The following is a 24,508-nucleotide window of genomic DNA, read 5'->3' as shown; positions in this document are numbered from 1 at the left end:
GGAATAAAATAAAAAATGGCTCCAATGTCCCAAATTTATTAGATGCCATACTTTTTGCAGGCAGGTCTGGCTATTACTAAGCTTCCTGGGCCTTCCAGACTCAACTCCTAGAGTCTAAAGGAAACCACCTCACTGATATTTCCAACAAAACGCTGTTCTCAAGGAAACCAAGACCCAAACCTGTCATGGCTGAAAGGGATGTTCTCTCAAATGATGAATTGGAAAAAATGACAAGAGTTATCCAATAATTGTTTACTATTTTACCATCATTAAACCATTGACCTATGACAAAATAATAATCTTTGGGAATGTAGGTGGGGAAATATAAAGGCTGCAAAAAGTGCCTACCTTTCTTGTCCCACCTGTCCAAAGTATCCAGAAAAGCCTGTTCACACAAATGGACTTCATACAGCTACCCTGTCTCATGGAAATAAGTATGTTTTAATTATTATGGTTTGTTTTCTCACTGGACCAAAGTTTTTTCCTTGTAGACAGACCAATGCTTATTCTGTGGCTTAAATTCTGCTAGAAAAGATTATCCCTGGGGCGCCTGGGTGGCTCAGTCAGTTAAGCATCTGCCTTTGGCTCAGGTCATGATCCCAGGGTCCTGGGATTGAGCCCCATGTCACTCTCCCTGCTTAGAGGGGAGCCTGCTTCTCCCTCTCCCCCTGCCCCTCCCCTGCTTGTGCTCTCTCTGTCTCTCTCAAATAAATAAATAAAATCCAAAAAAAAAAAAAGCCAAACAGAAAAGATTATCCCTCCCTGGGGAACCCCTCTTGAACTTCATAGTGCTTGGGGAACTCATTTTACCAGGCAGGTGTTTCAACAAGTCTGTGCTCTTTGGCCAGTTTTACAACTTTCATTGTGCATACCATCTTCAATCTTCAGGGATAGTTAGTTGCACTAACAGCACTGACAAAATTTGTACAGACCCTCCAAATACCTTAGCTGACAGCATTGCTGTTGGTCTTCTAAATTTTAGATCCACTCTCTTTGGGATTCCTAGACTCTCATCCTTTGAGATGGTCACAGGATGTCCTAAGCGCTAGGCCCCTCCCTTCTCTGACTTGGAGTTGATAGAAGGGGATCTACTTTAACATTGTAAAGGCCTAGATGCTTCTACTGAAAATAACTGTGCTTTGGTAGAGCAATCTTTTCACCACGTACTCAAGTACATGGGAGACAGACTTCAAGTACTCTGCAACCTGGAGATTTCATCTGTTGGAATAGACACTTCCAGAGAGACTCAACCTCACTGGAAGGCCCTTATCAGGAACTGCTAACCAACCCTTGGGCCACCAACCTCAAGGAATAGATTCTTGGGTTCACGTGACACATTAAAGAAAGCTGCAAACCCTGACTGGGTCCGCACACCAGCTGATGACCTGAAAGTGAAGATTTCCTGGAACTGAAGCAGATGACATCTAATGAGACCACTTTCCCACGATGTCTGGACCAGGACTGTATCCCTTTTTCTCACTGTTCACTGCTGCTTTCTCTTTTATGGAAAGAAAATGCTCTATATTTCCCAAACTCTTGCAAAAGGGGGAAACGTCTTCTTTTGACTATGGCCTTTTGGAAACAACCTTCGCATGATCCTGTGAGATTTCTCTGAAGGGTGAGAAGGTCAGAATTCATAGAAGTCTTTCATCTGAACTACGACCTGACTCCTGAGTCTTACCTAAATTCATGGTTTCTAAATTTACAACTTTTCATTGATATTAACACATTTGCTTCCAAGCCGTTCTTTTGAGATAATACCATTTTAAACCATCTTTGAAGTGTTGCTGTTTTGCAACAAGTTCATCAGCTACTGCTTCATGTTTATAACTGTACTGTATCTTCCCAGATGTACTCCGCTAATTCTTTCCGTGTGATCTTGCTCATCTTTCATGGTTGCTTTAAGGGGAGACTTCCAGGAAACATACATGACTGCAGGCTTGTTTTCGTAAGGAGAACCTTTCTCCCCTTAGTTGGAATAAGTGCCAATAAACATGTTAGTTGGCTACTTTCTGACCTAGGGTACCAGTTGACCTCTATTCTACCACAATTTGAAATTGTCATGCTTTGTATAATTATTTCAACTGTTGTATTTTGTTCCGTGTCAAACTTTTGTGAAAACAATGTACTCAGAAAGGTGATGCTGGTGGTTCTCTCTCCAAACCTCTCTCCAAACCTTCCCTGTTACTGTAATGTGGCCTTAAGTGGAACATGGGCCATGACAACTAGGAAAGGTCCTTCCTGGACAAAAGGGACAAAACCACAAAATATGGAAAACCTGACTCTTGATCAGTGATGCTTTTGAGGAAATGTCTTGATCAAAGGGAGGAAATGTAAATATTAATAAAGGTAAACTTCACTAAAATGGAGTGGGGAAGCCGGAAGAAGGAAGTTCTCTCATCCTACCACTCACCACCAATTGCAGATGCCAACAGGAAGAGATATACCTTGCAAGTAGGTACTGCTTTACTCCCCAGCAGGAGGAGGAAAGGTTTTCTGCCCCCCCAGCAACAGCTCAGCCAAAGAGAGACTGTCATAACTCAGCTAATGAAAAGCCACTATACTTTAGTTCACTCCAATGGACTTTATGTTTACAACAGCCCTACCAAATACCCCCAGCTTTCAGCTATGAAGGACCAACCCTCTCCTTTGTTCTCACCCTTGCCTGTGGTTCTGCTGGAGCGTGCATGTTTGGAATTGTAATTTTCTGCTATTCTTGATCCATTTTTGTCGGTAAAACAACATAGTTTTATTTTTAAGGTTAACAGTTGAGTTCTTTAGGAAACCATTAGGGACATTTTTCCTTAGCCACCCCCTCCCCATTCCCCACAGCGGACTGTCCTGGTTACTGCAGAATCAACATTATGGGAGTTGCCGGCCAACAGGAAGGCTCTGTCTCCTCCCCTTGCCGGATTTCCTTTTCCCCCTTAAGGCCCACTGAGAACCAGAGGGAGTGGGAGTTGTTTGCTGCGGGTTTGGAGGGCGGGGGTGGCAGCCCAGCTTTGCAGGAAGCCTGCGGGTGGGCCAGCGTTCACCGCCTCCCCTGGCGTGCTCTCTGTTGGTCTGCAGGCTAGAGGCTGGCTCTATCTGGAGCCCCAAGCTTCGTCCCCAGGGAGCCATGGCGAAGTCCAGGGGCCGTCTCTACTTTTGGATGTACTTGGCTGCCGCGCTGGCATCTTTCCTGGCAGGATTTATGGTGGGTAAGTATGAACCCCTTCTCCCCAGTGCAGGGCTGGTGCTTCTCCCTGCCAGGCTGGGGAGGAATGAGAGAAAACAAGCCTGGAGGCTGTGCGGGCTCCCTGAGCTCCCTGCGTGTGGCCAATTCTGTGAATTTCAGCCCAACTGGAAACCGAATGGAATGCCTTTTGACCTTCTTAATGAAGTGTGACTGAAATTCAGATTTATTAAAGGTTCAATGAGCTCAAGATACTTGTCAAGAGCTGTTAGGTCAGAGCTGTCATTCTCCACAGGCATGAAAAAGGTGGTTTTATTTGTCAAAACTAGCAACTAATATGGACAGCACTGCAAAAACTGCCCTTCCTTCATCGTTTACTAAATAAATATTTGTGGAATGTTTCTTGTGTGTCAGGCGCTGTGCTACCAACTAGATCACCCCAAGGAGAACAAGAAAGATAGAGGCCCATGCCTTGATGCGTAACATGTAGGAAAATGAAAAGAATATCTCCTAAAACTAGTTTTAACCAACTCAAAATTACACTGCATAGCAGAATTTGAAGGACTTCTGCATTTAATATGAACATTTTTATAAAGCTCACTTTGAGCTATTTCTGAAGTAAGGACTATTTTTTTGGCTTCTAATTTTTGTAAAAGTCAAAAGCAATTATATACGTATATAGTAAGTATAGGTATATGTATTCTCTCCCCTAGGCTGGTTTGTTAAGCCTTTGAAAGAAACGACCACTTCACCACCCTATCATCAAAGTATACGGTGGAAACTCATATCTGAGATGAAAGCTGAAAATATTAAATCATTTCTCCGGTAAGTTTGTTTTGATGTTTGGTCTTAAAAATGTTGAAAATATTGCAGAGTGACAAGTGTATTACAACTGGTTATATTCATATGGGTACTTGTGTGAAATTATATGATCTCATTAATTTATGGTAGTTTAAAATGTCCCTTTAAACCACTCAGCGTAAAATGTATTTGAATGTTGCAGGAGTGGGTCTTTCTTCTCTAACTTAATCTACAGAAAAAGTACCTGGTTGCTTTATTAAGAGATGTTTCAACTTCATGTAACTTTAGACTGCAACTGAATGTTATTTCTTCCTTATGCCTGGGTTTAATTAGCAATTTTATTTGAAGGTCACATTCTTCTAAGTCAGGAAGACTTAGATGGTTGTAAACTCAGATTTAAAGGAGGAGAGATTAAAGTTTCAGATTGCCTGCCACAAATTAAACCTTTGTCCCACTTGCAAATATAAGTAACACAAACTGGACAAAATAAGAGCAAAAGGATCAGTGCAAATCCACCAGCCTCTAAGTGTGAAAAAGCGTGACATTCAGGGAAATGATAATGAACTCCGTGAAGGCAGTCACCATATGTGTTTCTATATTCAGACTCTCTCAAGGAGTGTCATTAAATAAACAAAAACAACAAAAAACCCAACCAGCTTTATTGAAGTATAATTTACATAAAATGAACTGCATCTTTTAAAGCCTAAAATTGGGTTAGCCTGGTGATGGGTATTGGGGAGGGCACGTTCTGCATGGAGCACTGGGTGTTATGCACAAACAATGAATCATGGAACACTATATCTAAAACTAATGATGTAATGTATGGGGATTAACATAACAATAAAAAAATTAAAATAAATAAATAAATAAAACATATAGATTAAAAAAAAAAACATAAAAAAAAAAGCCTAAAATTTGACAGTATTGATGGATGTATAATAGATCAACAAGATACAGAAATTTTATGTCATGCCCTTTGCAGTTTATTCCTATCTTCACCTTTAGCCCTACACAGTGACCCATCAGTTTTAGGTCACTGAGTTCCTTTGCATTTCTGAGAATTTTATATAAATGGAATCATACAGTATGTACACTTTTGTGTCTTCTTTCATTCAGCATAATAATTTTGGAATTCATCCAGGTTGCACATACCAGTTTATTGTTTTTTATTGCTGAGTTGTATTCCATTGTATGAATATCTTGTAATGTGTAGTTGTTGGACGCTTGGATTGTTTCTAGTTTTTGACTATTAACAAAGCTGCTATGAACATGTGTTTACAAGTTTTTGTGTGGACATATATTTTCGTTTCTCTTGGAATGGCTGTATTGGATGATAAGCATATGTTGAACTTCTTAAGAAAATAGATTTCAAAAGTGGGAACATTTTTACATTCCTACCCATTATGCATGAGTGCACCAGCTGTTGTACATCCTGGTAAACACTTAGTTTTGTCTGTTGTTTTAATTTTAACTATGCTAATGAGTATATAGTGGTATCTTATTGTGGTTTCAATTTGCCTCTTCCTTATAATGAGTGATGTTAAACATTATGTGTATTGGACATTTGCATATTTTCTTTTATAAAGCATCTGTTCACATATTTTCCTATTTTAAACTGTTTTGTTTTCTTATTGAATTGTAGGAGTTCTTTATGTATTCTGGGTACAATTCCTTTGTCAGACATGTATTGTGAATATTGTCTTCTGTTCTATGGCTGGTCTTTTTTTGTTGGTGGAGTTTTTGAAAGGCAGAAATTTTTAATTTTGGTAAAGTCTGGTTGACCAGTTTTTGGTTTTCTGTTTCATATTCTGTGTTCTATCTAACTTTGCCTATTAGAAGTATGAAGATTTTCTTCTATGTTTTCTTTTAGAAGTTTTTTAACTGTAGCTTATATATTTAGGTCATTGGTCACTTCAAGTTAATTTTTGTGTATGGTGTGATGGAAGAGTTGATTATTTTTTAAATACAGATTCAATTACTCCTGCAACATTTGTTTTAAAAACATTTATTTCCACATTGAATTGCCTTGGCATCTTTGTCCAAAATTACTGGACCTTATATGTGTGACCTGGTTTTGGATTTTTACATTTTCTTTTATTGATCTGTAGATCTCAACACTACACTCTGCTAGTTAGTGTAGCTTAATAATAAGTCTGAGAATCAGGTAGAGTTAATCCTACAAATTTTTCTTCTTAAAAATTGGTTTGACTATTTTAAGCCATTTGCATTTCCAGGTTTAGAATAACCTTCTGAATTCCTACAAAAAACCTGGAATTTTTTTTTTTTTTTTTTTAAAGATTTTATTTATTTATTTGAGAGAGAGAGAGAATGAGAGAGAGCACATGAGAGGGGGGAGGGTCAGAGGGAGAAGCAGACTCCCCGCCGAGCAGGGAGCCCGATGCGGGACTCGATCCAGGGACTCCAGGATCATGACCTGAGCCGAAGGCAGTCGCTTAACCAACTGAGCCACCCAGGCGCCCTGGAATTTTTATTAAAGTTGCATCAACTCTATAGATGAATTTGGAAGAGAAGTAACATCTTTAAAATATGGAGTCTCTCAGTCTCTTTTTTTCATTTGTCATAAGGAGGTATTATAGTTTAACTTTTCACCCATGGAGGGGCATTTATGATCAGTTTTTGAATAATGATTAATGTTGCTATTAACATTTGTATACAGGTTTTACATGATCATAGGTTTTCATTTCTCTGGCATAAATGCCCAGGGGTAAAAATTGCTAAGTTGTGTGGTAAATACATTTTTAGTTTTAGAAGAATTTTCCTAACTGCTTTCCAGTGTAGCTGTATTATTTAATGTTTTCCATTGACATTATCATTATTTTTAATTTTACCCATTCTGATAGGTGCATAGTGATACCTCATTGTGATTTTTAAACTGCAGTCCCCTAATGATTAATGATACTGAACATCTTTTTATGTGCTTATTCATCATTTGTACTCTCTTCAGTGAAATGTCTGTTAATGTCTTTGACCTATTTTCTATTTGGATAGTTTTGTTTGTTTTTTGTTTTTTTGCTATTGAGCTTTGAGAGTTCTTTATATTTTCTAGATAAGTCTTTTGTCGGCTTTGTGGTATTCATATATTTTTCCCTCTTTGTTATTTGTCTCTTCATGTCTTAACGGAGTTATTTGTAGATTAGAAGTTTTAAATTTTAATGAGGTCCAATTTATTGCTTTTTCCTTTTATGGATCATGCATTTAGGTTCATATCTAAGAACTCTTAGACTAGATCTCTTTTCCCCTCTCTTTCCTCCACCCCGAAATTTTATACTTTATATTTTACATTAATTTTGTGATTAATTTTTGCATAAGATATAATGTTTGGCTGGGGTACATTATTGCCTATGGATATCCCATTGCTCTGGCACCATTTGTTGAAAGGCCATTCTTCCATTTAATTGCTTTTCACCTTTGTCAAAGATCAGTTGGTCATATTTGTGTGAGTCTGTTTCTGGGTTCTCTATTCTGCTCTATTAATCTGTGAGAGTACTCTGCCAGTCCCACATGGTCTTGATTACAGAAGCTATTTAGTAAGCCTCAGCAATGTGTAGAATGATTCCTCCCATCTTATTTTTCTAAACAATTGTTTTAGCTATTCCATATCCTTTTCCTTTTCATATAAAATATAGAATAAACATACTTATGTCTATGCTGGGATTTTGATAGTAATCACACTAATCTTATAGAACAATTCGGGGTACTTGACATTTTTCCTGTGTCCAGTCTTCTAATCCATAAACATAGTCTCTCCAATTATTTAGATCTTCTTTGTTTGCTTTTATAACATTTTGTAATTTTTAGGATGCAGATCCTGGATATGTACTGTTTAATTTATATCCAAGTATTTCATTTTCTTTGGAGCAATTGTAAGTCATATTGTGTTTAATTTCAGTTTCCATATGTTTGTTGTTAGTATATAGAAATACTGTTGATTTTTGTGTTGATCTTGTATCCTGCGGCCTGTCTAAACTCATGTCTTTAGGAGTTTTTGGTAGATTCACTGGGATTTTCTATGTAAACAATCATGCCATATTCAAATAGGGACACTTTTATTTCTACCTTTCCAAACTGTATGTGTTTTACATTTGGGGTTTTTGTTTGTCTGTTTGGTTTTTGTTTTGTTCTTATTGTGCTGACTGAAATTCCAGTAGTATGTTGAATAGGAGTGACAGTGAACATCTTTTGTTGTTGTTTCTAACCTTAGGGGAAAGCATTCAGAATTTCTAATTAAGTGTGATACTGTCTATAGATTTGTTGTAGGGGCGCCTATGTAGCTCAGTTGATTGAGCATCCGACTCTTGATTTTGGCTCAGGTCATGATCTTGCGGTCCTGGGGTTGAGCCCCAGTGCAATGGGGCTCTGCGCTCAGCAGGGAATCTGCATGGGATTCTCCCTCTCTTTCTCTCCCTCCCTCTTCCCCTCTCCCCACTCATGTTCTCTCTCTCTCTCAAATAAATAAAAATCTTAAAAAAAAATTAAAGATTTGTTGTAGATGCTCTTTATCAAGTTAAGGAAATTCCCCTCTATTCCAAGATTGCTAATAGTTTTTTTTTTTTTTTTATCATGAATGGATATTGATACTGTCAAAAGGTTATTTTTCTGCATCAATTTCTATGATCATGATTTTTTTTTTCTTTATCTGGTTAGGAATCTAGTGACTCCTTTACTGATTTTGGGGGCATGGGGGTCAAATTATATCAAGAAGGGGGTCACAATCTCCAGGAATGTGAAAATGTATATTTTCCCCCATTAATTATGTAAATTTTTGCTTTATATATTAAGACTATTGATTAGGCATATACACGTTAATGTTGTTAAGTCTTTAAGACAGACTACCCTGTTATCTTTATGAAACGTCCTTCTTTATCTTCTGTAATCTCTATCTTTGAGTCTATTTTATTTGGTATAAATATTGCCACATCAGCTTCCTTACACTTACATTTACATGGCATATCTTCTTCCATCTACTTTTTAAAAATTTTTTTAAAATATTTTATTTATTTATTTGACAGAGAGAGAGAGACAGCGAGAGAGGGAACACAAGCAAGGGGAGTGGGAGAGGGAGAAGCAGGCTTCCCGCTGAGCAGGGAGCCCGATATGGGGCTCAATCCCAGGACCGTGGCATCATAACCCGAGCTGAAGGCAGACGCTTAACGACTGAGCCACCCAGGCGCCCCTGCCATCTACTTTTAATCTATTATTTTCTTTAGAATTAAAATGTACCTTCAATAGAGAGCATTTAATTGCCACGTGATATTCAATACCTTTTGGTAATCTTAAAGTGTATCCTTTGTAGATAGCTGATAGTAGCAGTTTGCTATTATATTCCTTCAGGTAATCTATGCCTTTTAATTTGAATATTTAGTCCATTAACAAATAATGTAACTATTGATATAGTTAAACTTAAGTCTAGTAATTTATTGTTTTCTGTTTACTCTGTTTATTTTTGTTTACTCTGTTTATTTTTGTTCTCATTTTTTGCGCCTTTTTTGGTAAAATTTTATTTCATTTCTGTTTATCTTTTGGCTATACATCCTTGTAATTTTTTTTTTTTAGTAGATGCTCTAGTGATTACACCATACATCTATAACTTATAAATCTTCACTCAATTCTTAGTTATTTTTTTGCAACTTAACATACAATACAGATAACTCACATTTCTATATTGCCATTTATCCTCTCCTCTATCATCCTTTATACTAGAGCTGTCAAAAGTATCATATGCAATGCAATATAAACCTTGCAAAACAATTTTTCTTTGAACACATATGTATTGAAAGCCCATTAAGAGTTAAAATAGTATTTTATATCTTATTTCCAATGTTCTTCATTTGTTTCTGAAAATTTGGGTTATCCCATGGTATTTCTATTTAGTCTGAGTAACTTTCTTAAGCATTTCCTGTAGTGTGGGGTCTGGTTGTGACAAATACTCTTAGTTTTTCTCTATCTATAAAATCCTTACTTTATCATAATTCTTGAAGCATACTTTTCCTGGATATAGACTTCTAAGATGACTTTGTTTTCTTCTCCTTTCAGAACTTTAAATGTTTTTTCATTGTCTTCTGTCTAGTATTGGCATCTGATGAGAAGTTTACAGTCCTTTAAGTTACAGAACATGTCATTTTATCTTTAATTTTGAGTAGTTTTACTATGTGCCTAGGTATCATTTTCCTCAAATTTATTCTGTTTATGGCTCTCTGAGATTCTTGACTTTGTAAACTTATGTCTTTCACTAATTTAGGAAGGTTTTATTCATTATTTCTTAAAATTTTCTGCAGCATTCTCTTTACCCCTTCTGAGACTCCACTTAAACCCTAGAATCAAATAAACAAAGTGCATACAGTATGGTGTGTTTCCCTCCCATCTATCCTGTGATATAATGAGGTCATGAAGTTCCATCTTAGTTTCCATGGATGAACTATAGCAAACTATAGTAATGAGGTATGAAAACAGCTATACTGTTCTTGTGAAATTGAGCTGATTTATAACATTAGATATTAGGAAGCAAATACAAAATGTCTGTTTTGAGGTGCTTGTTTAGAGATAAAGGAAAATAATCAGGCAGCTAAGATGCATGTCATTTAAAGAGAGACTCAGTCTTTATTTTTCCTGCAATACAGTAAAATGGCAGAATATCTTATCAGTTAAGATAGAATGCTTATATTTTAAATTGTGTAAGTTAAAAGACCAAGTATAATGTTAACATTATTGAACTCTGTCTGCAGCACATCATGAAGTGTCCAAAAGAAGTCACCTAGAAAATTAGATGTCAGAAGCAAAACTTAATAATGTTCTTGACCATTAAAATTTGTTTATCACTATTTTCCTTTAATGTGTATATAACATAAGGTGATAAGTTATGTATAAATAGTTTATGTGATGATTATATTTTTGGAGTGCAATACAGAAATTGTGTTCAGGGGTGCCTGGGTGGCTCAGTCAGTTAAGTGTAGGTCTTGAGCTGAGGTCATGATCCCAGGGTCCTGGGATCAAGCCCTGCATTGGGCTCCCTGCTCAGTGGGGAGCCTGCTTCACTCTCTCTCTCTCTCTGCCTGCCACTCCCCCTGCTTGTGCTCACTCTCTGTCTCTGTCAAATAAATAAAATCTTAAAAAAAAAATTGCACATCAAGAATGACAAGAATAGAAGTAGAGTGAAATAAATTGAATTAGGAACTTGAGACTTTAATGAATAAGGAGTGACCCACAATTTTGACAGCCCCCAGAAGGTGGTGACTTTTGGTATGAGCTTTAAAAGAGTCGTTATTTTTGAAAGAAGAAAAAGGAAAAATATTTGAAAGAACCAAGGGAGAATAAGAACTCCCAGTAGATCTTCAAGCCCTGAGGATATGTGGGGGCATGGGAAATAAAAAAGCTTGCAGGTGAGCAGGATCCTCTGAGGAAACCAGTTAAGGCAAGGAAGTCATGCAGGCATTCAGAGAAGTGGCTGAGGATTAAAGAATTGTTGATCATAGATGTAGAAGGTTTATGATCAGTGAAAGAGCCTCGGAGGGAGAAGAGTTCAAGATTGGGTTAATGGTTCTAATGTAGTGGGAAGAATTTGGTTTCTCCCAGCCACTTCCTTGTTGGCAGTGCCTCAGCTCTTCAGTGTCCATCCTCCTTCATGTGTTCAGTAAGGGTTACATTCCTTCCAGCCCAGGAGTATCTTGATTGGTCCATAATCCATTCATTATAACTCTTCCCTCCGGCAATGATTCATTTAAAAAGAGGTATATACTCTATTATGTCCAATGAAATGAAAGGAAAGTGTAGCTGTGATCTTCTACTGTAAGTTTTCCTCTGTTAAAAGAAATACCAAAGAGGAAACATGTTCTTGTTTGTACTTGTTTCTTCTGAGCATTACAGTGTGAATATATGATGCCTGGAACTGTACCCACCTTGGGACCAGAAGGAGAAATTTAGAAATGAACTAAAGGATGTTACACACTGCTGCTTTTTTTTTTTTTTTTTTTTGCTTCTGTATTCCATTTCAGTGAGTTCTTTATTTTTTAGAGAGAGAGCGCATGCACACGTGTGTGTACGTGGGGTGGGAGGAGGGGCAGAGGAAAAAGGAGAAAGAGAATCTTAAGCAGGCTCAATGACCAGCAGGGAGCCTGACATGGGGCTCAATCTCACAGCCCTGAGATCATGACCTGAACCCAAATCAAGAGCTGGATGCCTAATAGATTGAGGCACCCAAGCACCCTTCAGTGGCTTCTTTAAAAGATGGATGACAAAAGCTCATGGTTAATCCTCCATCTTAATTTAAGGAAATACTTTTTTTTCCTTAATTATAAGAATGTTATCTGTTCATTGTAGAAAATAAAACAATAATTATATAAAGTAGAAATTAAATATCTCAAGCCCTACTGTTTTTTAATGCATACAAAATAACTTCTGTCTATAAACACTATAATACTTTTTTAAAACAAATATTCTAAGATATTAAATATCCATAACCTGTAGATTTCATTTAATGATATAGAAAGGGAAAGCTTCACAGGATAAGATGCTGGAGGAGTCCTCATGGATGATGAGTAGCTTGCAGGTGGGAAAGGAGAATGAAAGAAGTGGTGACAGGGAGACTCATGTAGATGGGACAGTATTTATGTCTCAAAGACCTTGTGCAAAGGTAATAGGTGGTCACTGCAGGAGGAAAAGGAGTCTACCAAATGCCGTAGGGTGGAGAATTTTATGTGGAGAGTAATGGGAAATGAAAATGAAAAGGTGGAAGGGTGGGTCAGATGAAAAAGGGCCCAATATGCCATGTTTGAATGTGAACTTCATAAAAATGCACAGTATAGGGAACCTTACAAGAAGTTTAGGCAATTGAATAATATCAGATGAATGATTTCACATTATCACTATTTCTCAAGGTCAGACAACTATGACTTTCATATTTTAGTCCCATCATTTAATGGCTGAAATTATGAACAAATTATTTAACTATTCTCTCAGTTTCCTTATTTGCAAAATGAGGACAATGGGAGAAAGATGGTGAAGACTCAGTGAGGCAACCCAGGTGAGAGTGCCTGGTCACATGCCTGGCATATAGTAAGGTTTTGGCAAATGCCAGTTTTCCTTTACTGCCTGTCTTGCTTTGGTTTTGTCATGGTTGGTTAAAAACACCAATTTACAAAAGTATTATTATCTGAAGGGGTGGTGGGGTGGAGAAAGGTGAGAAAATATTTTAAAAATATTATTTACCCTCATGTAAAATGAATCTTTAGAAAAACTATTTTTGTGAGGTCACTTAAATGCTACGACCCATTTATACTCAGAACCAAAGAACATTGCCCAAATTCAAGTCAACAAACCCGTTGTATAATTTCTACATAACAGGCAGGAACTAAGCAGTAGGCAATATAAAAATAAAAATGCATGGACTTTTAACTTCAATGAGATCAATAAACAACTGAATAAATCTGACAACAGTGGAAGTATATGTTAGACTGCCTAACTAGTCTCTGGCAAACATTATGAACTGCCCCCGCACCGCCCAAAATATCCTCCCTTACTAATGATCACCAAAAGGAGCACTATTGGCATAGAGGCCTGACGTTCTTCCAAGGTGTCTTCTCATACCTCCTGATTGCATGTGTTTTTACCATGGTATATGTTCTTTTCTGGGGGAGCATAATGTGAATAGTATAGTTACACACAAATAAATTTTAAATTGGCATCCCTAGAAATTGGTACTACTAGCTGTTTTTTTTTTTTTATCATTGATGTAGAAATGATAATACCTAAAGGATGAGTGATGCATCTAGAATAGTCCTTAGGCATATTGTCTGAATATAGTCTTTAACTCCCACTTGTATCTTACTTTCATTGTAGTTCTTTTACAAAGCTCCCTCATCTGGCAGGAACAGAACAAAATTTACTTCTTGCCAAGAAAATCCAAACCCAGTGGAAGAAATTTGGACTGGATTCAGCCAAGTTGGTTCATTATGATGTTCTCCTATCCTACCCTAATGAGACAAATGCCAACTATATATCAATCATGGATGAACATGGAATTGAGGTGATGTGGAATTGTTGGTACTTTTTGTAATTTATGACCCCAGTTGTTTATGTGAATTGGGATGTAGGGTCAAGTAAGAATAGAAATTGGTTAATAGTGCAGTGCAACTCCTATTTTTTAGAAAAGTTGATACGTTGTAAACTAATTATTCAGTGTCTACTGTGTGCTAGGCACAGTGCTTAGTCTTAAAGCCAGAATGAAGCTTAGGAACAGGATTCTTTTTGCCTTAAGTAAGGCAAGGTAGGTGTTGGAACACGTCATTTTAAATCAGTATGGTGAGTGTTATAAAGAGTATGTTTTGGGTTCTTTATACAGAAAAGGTTCACTTAGTCTAGCCTGGGACTTAGAGAAGGTTTCCTGAAAGAAAACCTTTCTGATATGTGAGTCATGAGCAATGCTAAGGAGTTAACCTCATGAAAAAAACAAAGTAAAAGCATCCAGGTAGAAGAGAAAATACTGGCAAAGGTTTGGAGACCCATAACTATCTTAGTATTATTGGGGAACTTAAAAATTTTCTGTGTTTCAAAAATATCATGTACAAAGTGGGCCACAAAAAGAGATAAGCCAGTATATATGTTTTGGGGACAGGTCATAGAACAGCTTATATGTCCTAAGGGGCTTAGAATTCAACTTCAGTCAATGGAAACTACTGACAAGTCCTAAGCAATGGAAGGATGTGGCTAGAGAGGCATTTTTTAGATAGTTTGGGCCATCTACAGGTTAGACCTTGACTCGGCAAGGAGTGCAAGTTGGAGTCTTACAAGAATAGTCCAGGTAAAAGATGATGAAGCCCTGAATCACGATGTTAGTAGGAATGAGGAAGAGGGATGATCTAAGAAATAGTTAGGAAGCAATATTAGTGGCAATTGATTAGTGATTGACTGGAGTAAGGTGGTGAAGACAGAATTGAGGATGATTCCTAGGTGTCTGGTATGGGTGGCTGGCTAGTGATGCTGCTAGTAATAGCAAGGAATGCCAAACAAGAAGCAGGCCTGGGGTGAGGGATGAGAAATTCAAAGTAGGACATGTTGAGTTTGGACATCCAAGCTGAAATAACCATCAGGCCCTTAAATATACATGTCTGGAAAGGTGGGTCTTACAAGCATATGAGCTATGGATAAAATTTTGGGAGTAAATGAAGTCTGACAGGAAGGGAGTATAAAATGAGGCAGACCATAGACTGGGGATAAAACACAGGAAACATTTAAATGCATTTGAAAGAAAAGGAGTCCAACAATGAAAGTTGAAAAGGAATCATTGGAAAAGGAGGAGGAGAATCATGGGTGCCACCTTCAAAGCCCTGTTTTTATATGGGAACTTCTAGTCACCTCAGATTACATGCATTTGTAGAAGTTGCTACTATTTTGAAGGCAGTAAGAACAATAAAGCTCTTCCTCATTGTTGCCAGTGGAATTTACCTGATTAGTTACTGAACCTAGTTTCAGAATGCTTAATCTTAAGTGTATACTTGGGGGCATTATTCTTTAATAACAATCAGGAATACTCTCCAACTTACGTATGTCAATTCTTCCTAGATTTTCAATACCTCCTACCTTGAGCCGCCACCAGATGGATATGAGAATGTTACAAATATTGTTCCACCATATAACGCTTTCTCAGCCCAAGGCATGCCAGAGGTAAAACAAGACTTTTTTTACTCAACTTTTTGAACCTTCCTTTGTTATTTAAAGCCTATATAAAGGACTAAAACCAAGGAGATTAGGTAAACCATACATGCTGATCCATACTTTGAGATTCAGTGCGATGAACACCCTTTCTAAAAATAATTTAAGAAAAAGAAAAAAAATAGAAATACGTAAAAATCATAGCCTGGTGAAGCAGATGCCACTCTGAAATAACAAAGAACCTGCTGAACACATCTTTAATTCAGTAACATCAGTAGATGTCTTTACAAGCTCTTTTCCTTTGTTCATAGTCTGATTTTTGTTATAGATTTATAGATCATGCCACAGATGTGGTATTTAATTAATTAATTACTTAATACTATGCTTGAAAATTAAACATGGTTGGGATTTCTTTTTTCTTTTAAAAATCTCCTTTGTTTCACCTATTCCCCACCTTTCTCCCCTCTGGCAACCCTCCGTTTGTTATCTGTATTTTAAAGTCTGTTCATTTTTGCTTAGATTCTGCATGTAAGTAAAATCATACGGTATTTGTCTTTCTCTGACTTATTTCTCTTAGCATAATACACTTTAGGTCTATCCATGTTGTTGCCAATAGTAAGATCTCATTTTTTTTTTTTTTTTTATGGCTGAGTATGTGTACACACACACACACACCCCACTTCTTCCTTATCCATTCATCCATCAATGGACACTTGGGTAAATAATGATGCAGTAAATATAAGGGTGCCTATATTTTTCTTAATTAGTGTTTTTGCTTTCTGTGGGTAAGTGCCTAGTAGTAGAATTACTGGATCATATGGTATTTCTATTTTTAATTTTTTGAGGAACTTCCATACTGTCTTCCACAGTGGTTGCACCAGTTTACATTCCCACCAACAGTATGTAAGGATTTTTTTTTTCTCTACATCCTTGCCAACACCTGTTATTTCTTGTCTATTTGATGCTAGCCATTCTGACCCATGTGAAGTGATACCTCATTGTGGTTTTGATTTGCATTTCCCTGATGATTGGTTATGTTGAGAATGTTTTCATGTGTCTGTTGCCCATCTGTAGATGTTCTTTGGAAAATTGTCTATTTGGGTCTTTTGCCCATTTTTTTAAATTTTATTTTATTTTGTTATGTTAATCACCGTATATTACATCATTAGTTTTTGATATAGTGTTCCATGATTCACTGTTTGCGTATAACACCCAGTGCTCCATGCAGTATGTGCCCTCTTTAATACCCATCACCAGGCTAACCCATCCCCCGGCTAACACATCCCCGACCCCCTTCCCCTCTAGAACCCTCAGTTTGTTTCTCAGAGTCCATAGTCTCTCATGGTTCATCTCCCCCTCCAATTTCCCCCCCTTCATTTTTCCCTTCCTACTATCTTCTTCTTTTTTTTTTTAACATATAATGTATTATTTGTTTCAGAGGTACAGGTCTGTGATTCAACAGTCTTACACAATTCACAGTGCTCACCATAGCACATACCCTCCCCAATGTCTATCACCCAGCCACCCCATCCCTCCCACCCCCCACCACTCCAGCAACCCTCAGTTTGTTTCCTGAGATTAAGAATTCCTCATATCAGTGAGATCATATGATACATGTCGTTCTCTGATTGACTTATTTCTCTCAGCATAATACCCTCCAGTTCCATCCACGTTGTTGCAAATGGCAAGATTTCATTCCTTTTGATGGCTGCATAATTGTATATATATACCACATCTTCTTTATGCATTCATCTGTCGATGGACATCTTGGCTCTTTCCATAGTTTGGCTATTGTGGACATTGCTGCTATAAACATTGAGGTGCATGTACCCCTTCGGATCCCTACATTTGTATCTTTGGGGTAAATACCCAGTAGTGCATTTGCTGGGTCATATGGTAGCTGTATTTTCAACTTTTTGAGGAACCTCCATACTGTTTTCCAGAGTGGCTGCACCAGCTTGCATTCCCACCAACAGTGTAGGAGGGTTCCCCTTTCTCTGCATCCCTGCCAACATCTGTCGTTTCCTGACTTGTTAATTTTAGCATTCTGACTGGTGTGAGGTGGTATCTCGTTGAGGTTTTAATTTGGATTTCCCTGATGCCAAGTGATGTTGAGATCAATGGAACAGAATAGAGAGCCCAGAAATGGACCCTCAACTCTGTGGTCAACTCATCTTCGACAAAGCAGGAAAGAATGTCCAGTGGAAAAAAGACAGTCTCTTCAACAAATGGTGTTGGGAAAATTGGACAGCCACATGCAGAAGAATGAAACTGGACCATTTCCTTATACCACACACAAAAATAGACTCAAAATGGTTGAAAGACCTCAGTGTGAGACAGGAGTCCATCAAAATCCTAAAGGAGAACACAAGCAGCAACATCTTCGACCTCAGCCGCAAGAACTTCTTCCCAGAAACATCGCCAAAGGCAAGGGAAGCAAGGGAAAAAATAAACTATTGGGACTTCATCAAGATGAAAAGTTTTTGCACAGCAAAAGAAACAGTCAACAAAACCAAAAGACAAGCGACAGAATGGGAGAAGATGTTTGCAAATGACATATCAGATAAAGGGCTAATATCCAAAATCTATAAAGAACTTACCAAACTCAACACCCAAAGAATAATCCAATCAAGAAATGGGCAGAAGACATGAACAGACATTTTTCCAAAGAAGACATCCAAATGGCCAACAGACACATGAAAAAGTGCTCTTTTGCCCATTTAAATCTGATTATGTATGTATGTACATATTTTTTGGTATTGGGTTGTATAAGGTCTTTATATAGTTTGGATATTAACCCCTTACTGGATATATCATTTACAACTATCTTTCCCCTCTTTAGTTAGGTTTATGGTTTTCTTTGCTGTGCAAAAGCTTTTATTTTGCTGTAGTCCCAATAGTTTATTTTTGCTTTTGTTTCCTGTGCCCAAGGAGACATATCTAGAAAAATGTTGTTAAGGCTGATGTCAAAGAAATTACTCCCCTGTGTTTTCTTTTAGGTGTTTTATGGTTTCAGGTCTCATATTTAGGGGTTTAATCCATGTTTAATTTATTTTTGTGGATGGTGTAAGAAAGTATCTTGGTTTCATTCTTTTCCATAAAGCTGTTCAGTTTTCCTAGTACCATTTATTGAAGAGACTGTCTTTTCCTCACTGTATATTCTCGCCTCCTTTGTCATAGGTTATTTGATTGTATAAGTGTGGGTTTACTTCTGGACTTTATTCTGGTCCATTGATCTATGTGTCTGTTGTCATGCCAGTACTATGCTGTTTTGATTACTACAGCTTTGTAATCTATCTTGAAATTTGGGATTGTGATACCGCCAGCTTTGTTCTTTCTCATGCTTGCTTTGGCTAATTCAAGTATTCTGTGGTTCCATACACATTTTAGTATTATTTTTCATAGTCCTGTGACAAAGGCTGTTGGTATTTTGATAGGGGTTGCGTGGAATCTGTAGATTGCATTGGTAGTATGGACATTTTAATGATATTAAATGATATTCCAGTCTGTGAGCATGGAGTATCTTTCCATTTATTTGTGTCTTCTTCAATTTCTTTTATCAGTATTTTATAGTTTTCAGAGTACAGGTTCTTTCAACTCCTTGGTTAAGTTTATTCCTAGGTATTTTATTATTTTTGGTGCAGTGGATTGTTTAAAACATAGTTGGGATTTTTTAAATGATCTCTATTTCCTCTGGTTCAGTATATGCTGATAATCCCTTCAAAACAGAACACACTGTTTAAAGTGTTACATATTGGCATTTTTTTCAACCTTTCAAAGTATTGAAATATTTTCTAAAAACATACAGAATTAGCACGGATCTGTTTTTCAAGGCCAGTCCAGGAAAGATAACTTTTGATGATGTGGTATTGTGGAGCAAAGTTACTCATTGGTTTTCCCTTTAATTGTAGCAGTATTCTATATATTTTTAAATTTTTTCTTTTCCTTACAGGGAGATCTTATGTATGTGAACTATGCTCGTACTGAAGATTTTTTCAAACTGGAAAGAGAGATGAACATCAACTGTAGTGGAAAGATTGTTATTGCAAGATACGGAAAAATCTTCAGAGGAAATAAAGTATTGTATCACCTCCTTTTCTAGAGAGAAGAGGATAGTGTATATCCTCTAAATGTAAATGATCAGCTTGCACTTTTTTTTTCAAAATTACCTCAATATATGTATTTAAAAAATCTTCCTATTTGCCACAGTTGCACAGGAAATCCTGTTTTTATTTTACCTCACCTATCTAGAAATGGAAATTACTTTTATAACAGAAACAAAATTTGCTTTTTAAAATTTTTTGAGGGAAATTTTTTGTAAACTGAAAACTGAAAGATCCCCTACATTGCCCATTTTATTTGCCCAGACATGATCAATCTTCACAGCTTTTCTTAGACCTAATTCTGTGACATATGAATATAAATATCTTTTTCTAGATACTAATTTTACAAATATTATACAGCTTTTTTACGAAGATGGCATCATATACTATATATAACTTTATTTCCTCACTCAGCAATAATATATAGGTACTCCTCCATGTCAAAACACTGAGAGTTGTATAATGTGTCGTTACGAGTATAGGGCTCTAGATTCTTACAACATAGATTCTGGTCTAGTCTAGGCTCCCTGTTCTCTCAATCTTTTACTGTGAGCAAGTTATTTAATCTTTCTCTGCCAGTGTTTCCTCATACATAAAGTGAGAATGCTAATAATAGCCTTAATCTCCTAGAATCCTTATGAAGATTAAATAACTTTATGTTTGAAAACACTTATGATAGTGCCTGGTACTTAGTTAATTCTATATAGCTGCTTATTAAGTAAATACCTTGTTATTTTGATGGGTACATAATACTTTGTAGAAGTGATAAGCAGTTTAACCATTCCTGCATTGACAGATGCTTGGCTTGAATTTATTACTATTAAAAATAATTCCATTGTGAGCATCTTAGTCCATATACTTGAACATTTATGTGAAGATTTTTATAGTATGGATTCCTAGAAATTTAATGGCTGAGTCAACATGTATATTCTTTCAAAATTTTGGCAGGCATCAAATTGCCCTTCAAAAAAAGTTGTGACAGATTGTACTCCCATTCATATTGTAAGAATGCTTTCTGAATATTGCAGTGTGTTTTAGTTAATCAAGACTTATTGTAATCTATCTTTTGCTACAGTATTTCTGGTAATGAATTAAGAATCTTGCAGGAAAGATTTTCCTATGTGGTCAGTTTGGATTGTTAGAAAATATTTACAAAACACAGTAGGCAATTTTTCACACACTCTGTATAGAACTTTAAATTATTTTAGTTCCACAGATATTTCTATGGTGTGCCAGACTTTGGAGGGTGGATAGTTAAAAGTAAACAAGACATGGTCCCTTTTCTAAAAACACCCTCAGTCTAGCAAGGGAGAAAGATATTTTAAAGATACTTTAAAATACTATGACCCATCCTATAACAGAAATATGTACAAATTAGAAGAGGTAGAAAGAAGGGAGACATTAATTTTGCAGTTCTAGCCACAATAGGAGTGTTTCACAGAAGAGACAATAACTTGTTTGGAGTTGTATAGAATAAATGAGAGTTGTTAGCTCCCCCCAGGAGAGAAATTGTATTCAGGGCATCAATAACTGAATGTCTAGCAGCATGATAAAAAGCAGTGTCTCAAGTTCCTTACATTATTAAATTGATTTTCTCTTAGATGAATTAATCATCTGCCAGTTCTACATTATGGATTGCACATTGCCCCTGCAGGTTAAAAATGCCATGTCAGCAGGAGCCATAGGAATCATCTTGTACTCCGACCCAGCGGATTACTTTGCCCCTGCAGTACAGCCATATCCTAAAGGATGGAACCTTCCTGGAACTGCAGCACAGAGAGGGAATGTATTAAATTTGAATGGTGCTGGGGACCCGCTCACTCCAGGCTATCCAGCTAAAGGTAATGGATGGGCCTGTCCTGGTTCACCCATTTTTGCAAAAATACTACCTGCCCTTACGGAAGACATAAAAGCAAACATCTACAAAATAACCTTAAAACTGTACACAATTACAATATTTTGGATTACTATTGCTAAGAATTAAAAAACATTTCCCATATATTACTTTCGTTTCAAATTTTCATGAGGTGTGGACATGGAGAGGGAAGGGCCCGTTGAATTTTTCTCTGCTTTTAGCAGAGGTGCAGAAACATAGATCCCCATACCCTAAGTAATACTGCTTTTACCAAACTAGAACTTTGGTTTTCTGAATTGATTGGTGATTTTAGCCTTCTCTAGATATCATACATTTGTATTTTTTTTTAAATATCAATGAGTTTTTGGGTGTTGTCAAAACTTTTCACATTTTACATGTTGAACATCTGTGTAACTGCCTCCACAATTAAGATAATGAACATATCCATTACCCAAAAAGTTTTCACTCCTCTTATAATACTTTCCTCCAAACCCTTCCTACCCACTCTCTGCCAGTCCCTAAACCACTGATCTGCTTTCAGTCAGCATAATTATTTCGAGATCCATCCATGTTGATGTCTGTGTCAATAGTTCATTCCTTTTTATGCTGAGTAGTATGTCATTGAATGGATACACAACAGTTTGTTTATTCATTTACTTGGATGGACATTCAGATCGTTTTTAGTTTGGGGACTCTTATACATAAAGCTGCTATGAACAGTTGTATCCAAGTCTTTGTATGTACATATGCTTTTATTTCTCCTGGGTAAATATATAGTAATCGAACAACTGGATAATATGATAGACGCATATTTAACTTTTGGAGAAATTTTCAAATTGTTTGTACCATTTTACGTTCTAGCAGCAGTGCATGAGTGTTCCAGATTCTATATCCTTGCTACCTTTAGTTTGGTCAGTCTTTTTAATTTTACATTCAAATAGATATGTAAATCCTCCAAATTAACATTTTTTTTCAAAGTTTTTGGGGCTATTCTAGGTCCTTTCCATGTGAATTTTAGATCCAGCTTATTAATTTCCATTGAAAAGTGTCCTGGGAATTTGATTGAGATTGAATTAAATCTATAGGTCAATTTGGGGAGAACTGACATCTTAAAAAATAATGAATACTTTGATTCATATACATGGCACAACTCTCCATTTACTTAGGTATTCTTTAATTAACTCCACATGTTTGCAGTTTTACTGTATGGCTTGTGCACATCTCTCTCATTTACCCATATGCATTTCCTAGTTGTATGCTTTTTATTTATTTATTTTTTTTTTAAAGATTTTATTTATTTATTTGACAGAGAGAGACATAGCGAGAGAGGGAACACAAGCAGGGGGAGTAGGAGAGGGAGAAGCAGGCTTCCCCGCGGTGCAGGGAGCCCGATGTGGGGCTCGATCCCAGGACCCTGGGATCATGACCTGAGCCGAAGGCAGACGCTTAACGACTGAGCCACCCAGGCGCCCCAGTATGCTTTTTAATAATACATTTTAAATTTCAATTTCCATATGTCCAATGCTAGTAAGTAGAAATACTTTGTAGAAGAAATACGTCAGTCTTGTATCCTGCAAGCTTGTTAAACTTACTAAATAGTTCTAGTAGGTTTCTATAGATTCCGTCAGTTTTTACGTAGACGATCATGTTTTCTGTAAATACGGTTTTCTTTTTTTCCAATCTGGATGCCCTTTACTTTTTAAAATGTGTTTGCCTTAGTATACTGGCTAGTACCTCTCATACATTTCTGGAGAAAGGTGTTAGAGGACTTGTCCTTACCTTGTTCCTGCCTCAAGAAGAAAAAATCCAGTCTTTCTCTGTTAAGTATGATACATCTGTAGGTTTTATTTTAGATTCTTTTTGTCAAGCTGGGGGAGTTTACTTCTAATGGGCTAAGAGATTTTATCTTAGCACATTTATCTAGGAATGTATAATGAATTTTGTCAAATGCTTTTACTGAGTCTTGAGATGATAAGTTGTTATATTACTTTCGTTAAATTATACTAATAGAATTTTGAATGTTAAACCAACCCTCCCATCCTAGGATAAACTCTTAGTCACAATACATTATCCTTTTATATGTTGTTGGTATATCACTGAATTTAAAATTTTGTTAAGCATATCTCTTTTTAGTCATGAGGGATATTGGCCTACAGATTTATTTTCTTGTAGTATTTCGGTCTCATTTTGGTATCAGAGTAATGTTGGCCTTATGGGGTGAGTTGGGAACTATTTTATCTTTGTTGTTTTGTAAGAGTTTATATAGAATGAGTCATTTTTGCCTATAAACATTTGGTAGAATTCCCTAGCAAATCTGGGCCTGAAGTTTTGTTTGTAGGCATGTTTTTAACTACAAATTCAATTTTTAAAATAGGTATGTGGCTATTTAGGTTGTCCATTTACTGTTGATTGAGCTTTGGTAGTTTATGTCTTCCACAGATTTTGTCCATTTTCTCTAAGTTAAATTTAATAGAGTTGTTCATAATATTCTGTATGCGTGTGTGTGTGCGTGCGTGCATGTGCAGGTACTAGAGTGATATTCTGTTCTTTATTCCTGATCAGGGCAGTTTCTCTCTCTCTCCTCTCTCTTCTTTTCTTTTTCTTTTTTTCTTTTTTTCCTGAATTGTCTTGCTAGAGATTTATCAGTTTTATTGATCTTCTCAAAAAACCAGCTTTGGATTTTATTCATAATTGCTACCATTTTTCTGTCTCCTATTTCTTGCATTTCTGCTCTGACCTTTATAATGTTCTTTCCCTGTTTATTTTTGCCTTATTTATTCTTTTCTATTTTCTTGAGGTGGAATCTGATGTCATTTGATTGAAATCTTCCTTTGTTTCTAAGAAAAGTGTTTTAGTGCTATACAACTATTTTGGCTGAAAGCCAAAGTCCCAATGAGGTTTTAATTCTGA

At 36.6% G+C, this 24,508-nt stretch overlaps 1 protein-coding gene across 4 annotated transcripts in view; it reads left to right on the top strand.

Annotated features, from left to right (window-relative positions):
• Positions 1-2,949: 2,949 nt before the first annotated feature.
• NAALAD2 (N-acetylated alpha-linked acidic dipeptidase 2) overlaps positions 2,950-24,508 on the top strand; it is a 74,705-nt gene continuing 53,146 nt past the window's right edge. For 2 of the 4 annotated variants that reach the window (XM_032426293.1, XM_032426292.1), the window contains exons 1-6: positions 2,950-3,200; positions 3,889-4,000; positions 13,829-14,015; positions 15,551-15,652; positions 19,593-19,718; positions 21,398-21,584. In XM_032426293.1, the coding sequence (XP_032282184.1) occupies positions 3,119-3,200; positions 3,889-4,000; positions 13,829-14,015; positions 15,551-15,652; positions 19,593-19,718; positions 21,398-21,584 (796 nt within the window). In that variant the 5' untranslated portion in view covers positions 2,950-3,118. Of the gene's footprint in view, positions 3,201-3,888; positions 4,001-13,828; positions 14,016-15,550; positions 15,653-19,592; positions 19,773-21,397; positions 21,585-24,508 lie in introns of those variants that run through there. The other 2 variants (XM_032426294.1, XM_032426295.1) reach the window with 2 other exon arrangements.

Source organism: Phoca vitulina, unplaced genomic scaffold, assembly GCF_004348235.1.
Source record: "Phoca vitulina isolate PV1807 unplaced genomic scaffold, GSC_HSeal_1.0 scaffold34, whole genome shotgun sequence".
Taxonomy (NCBI): domain Eukaryota; kingdom Metazoa; phylum Chordata; class Mammalia; order Carnivora; family Phocidae; genus Phoca; species Phoca vitulina.
Note: the sequence above shows the minus strand (reverse complement) of the source record. Positions and strands in the feature narration are given on the sequence as shown.